This window comes from Galeopterus variegatus, unplaced genomic scaffold (assembly GCF_000696425.1).
Source record: "Galeopterus variegatus unplaced genomic scaffold, G_variegatus-3.0.2 Scaffold9684, whole genome shotgun sequence".
Lineage (NCBI taxonomy): Eukaryota > Metazoa > Chordata > Mammalia > Dermoptera > Cynocephalidae > Galeopterus > Galeopterus variegatus.
Genome location: NW_007735795.1, coordinates 68,171 through 68,740, shown reverse-complemented (window position 1 = coordinate 68,740; position 570 = coordinate 68,171). Strand labels below are relative to the sequence as shown.

Sequence of the window (570 nt, the reverse complement as noted above, 5' to 3'; positions counted from 1 at the left end):
ATCTGCTTATACTCTTTCTTTCAAAGTAGAATGCAAGGTGAGGGGAAATATTCTATATTGTTTATCTACATATACAGCATTTACCACTAATATATGCTGGTCACTTTATACATTTTCTTTGAATGAGCGACTGATACTTTTTTATGTGTTGAATAATGAAGGCCTTATTTTAACCAACCCTATTTTCTAAGTCTCCTTGGTATCCTTTTTTATGCTGTAATGATAATGAAACTCAGATGCTGATGATGGTATAAAAATATATGAGTTTTTAATTTTTAGGCCACTTTACTCCATTTCTCATCTCTCTCTCACTGAATCAAATCTGAATGAAGAATACAGAATTACTACTAAGAATGCAAAGCAAATAAGACAAAAACAACAGAAATAGGTTTACATTTGAAGAGGTTTGGCAGGTTTGCAGTGGAGTCTTCCCACAAAATCAAAATTTGGTAAGAGTGGGCGAGGAAATTCCAAATTCCAGTAGGTTTGAATGAGCCACATTTCAGCTTTCCCCAGTGTCTCATATAATGTAGTGGGCCTTCCTGAAGGGAACAAAAGGGAAAAAAGGTA

The 570-nt window shown here is 34.4% G+C and overlaps 1 protein-coding gene across 1 annotated transcript in view; it reads right to left on the bottom strand.

Annotated features, from left to right (window-relative positions):
- Positions 1-390: 390 nt before the first annotated feature.
- The window catches only part of LOC103609500 (UDP-glucuronosyltransferase 2B15-like), a 3,193-nt gene continuing 3,013 nt past the window's right edge, over positions 391-570 (bottom strand). The window contains exon 3 of the mRNA XM_008593811.1: positions 391-542. Coding sequence (XP_008592033.1) covers positions 391-542 — 152 coding nt within the window. The remainder of the gene's footprint in view (positions 543-570) is intronic.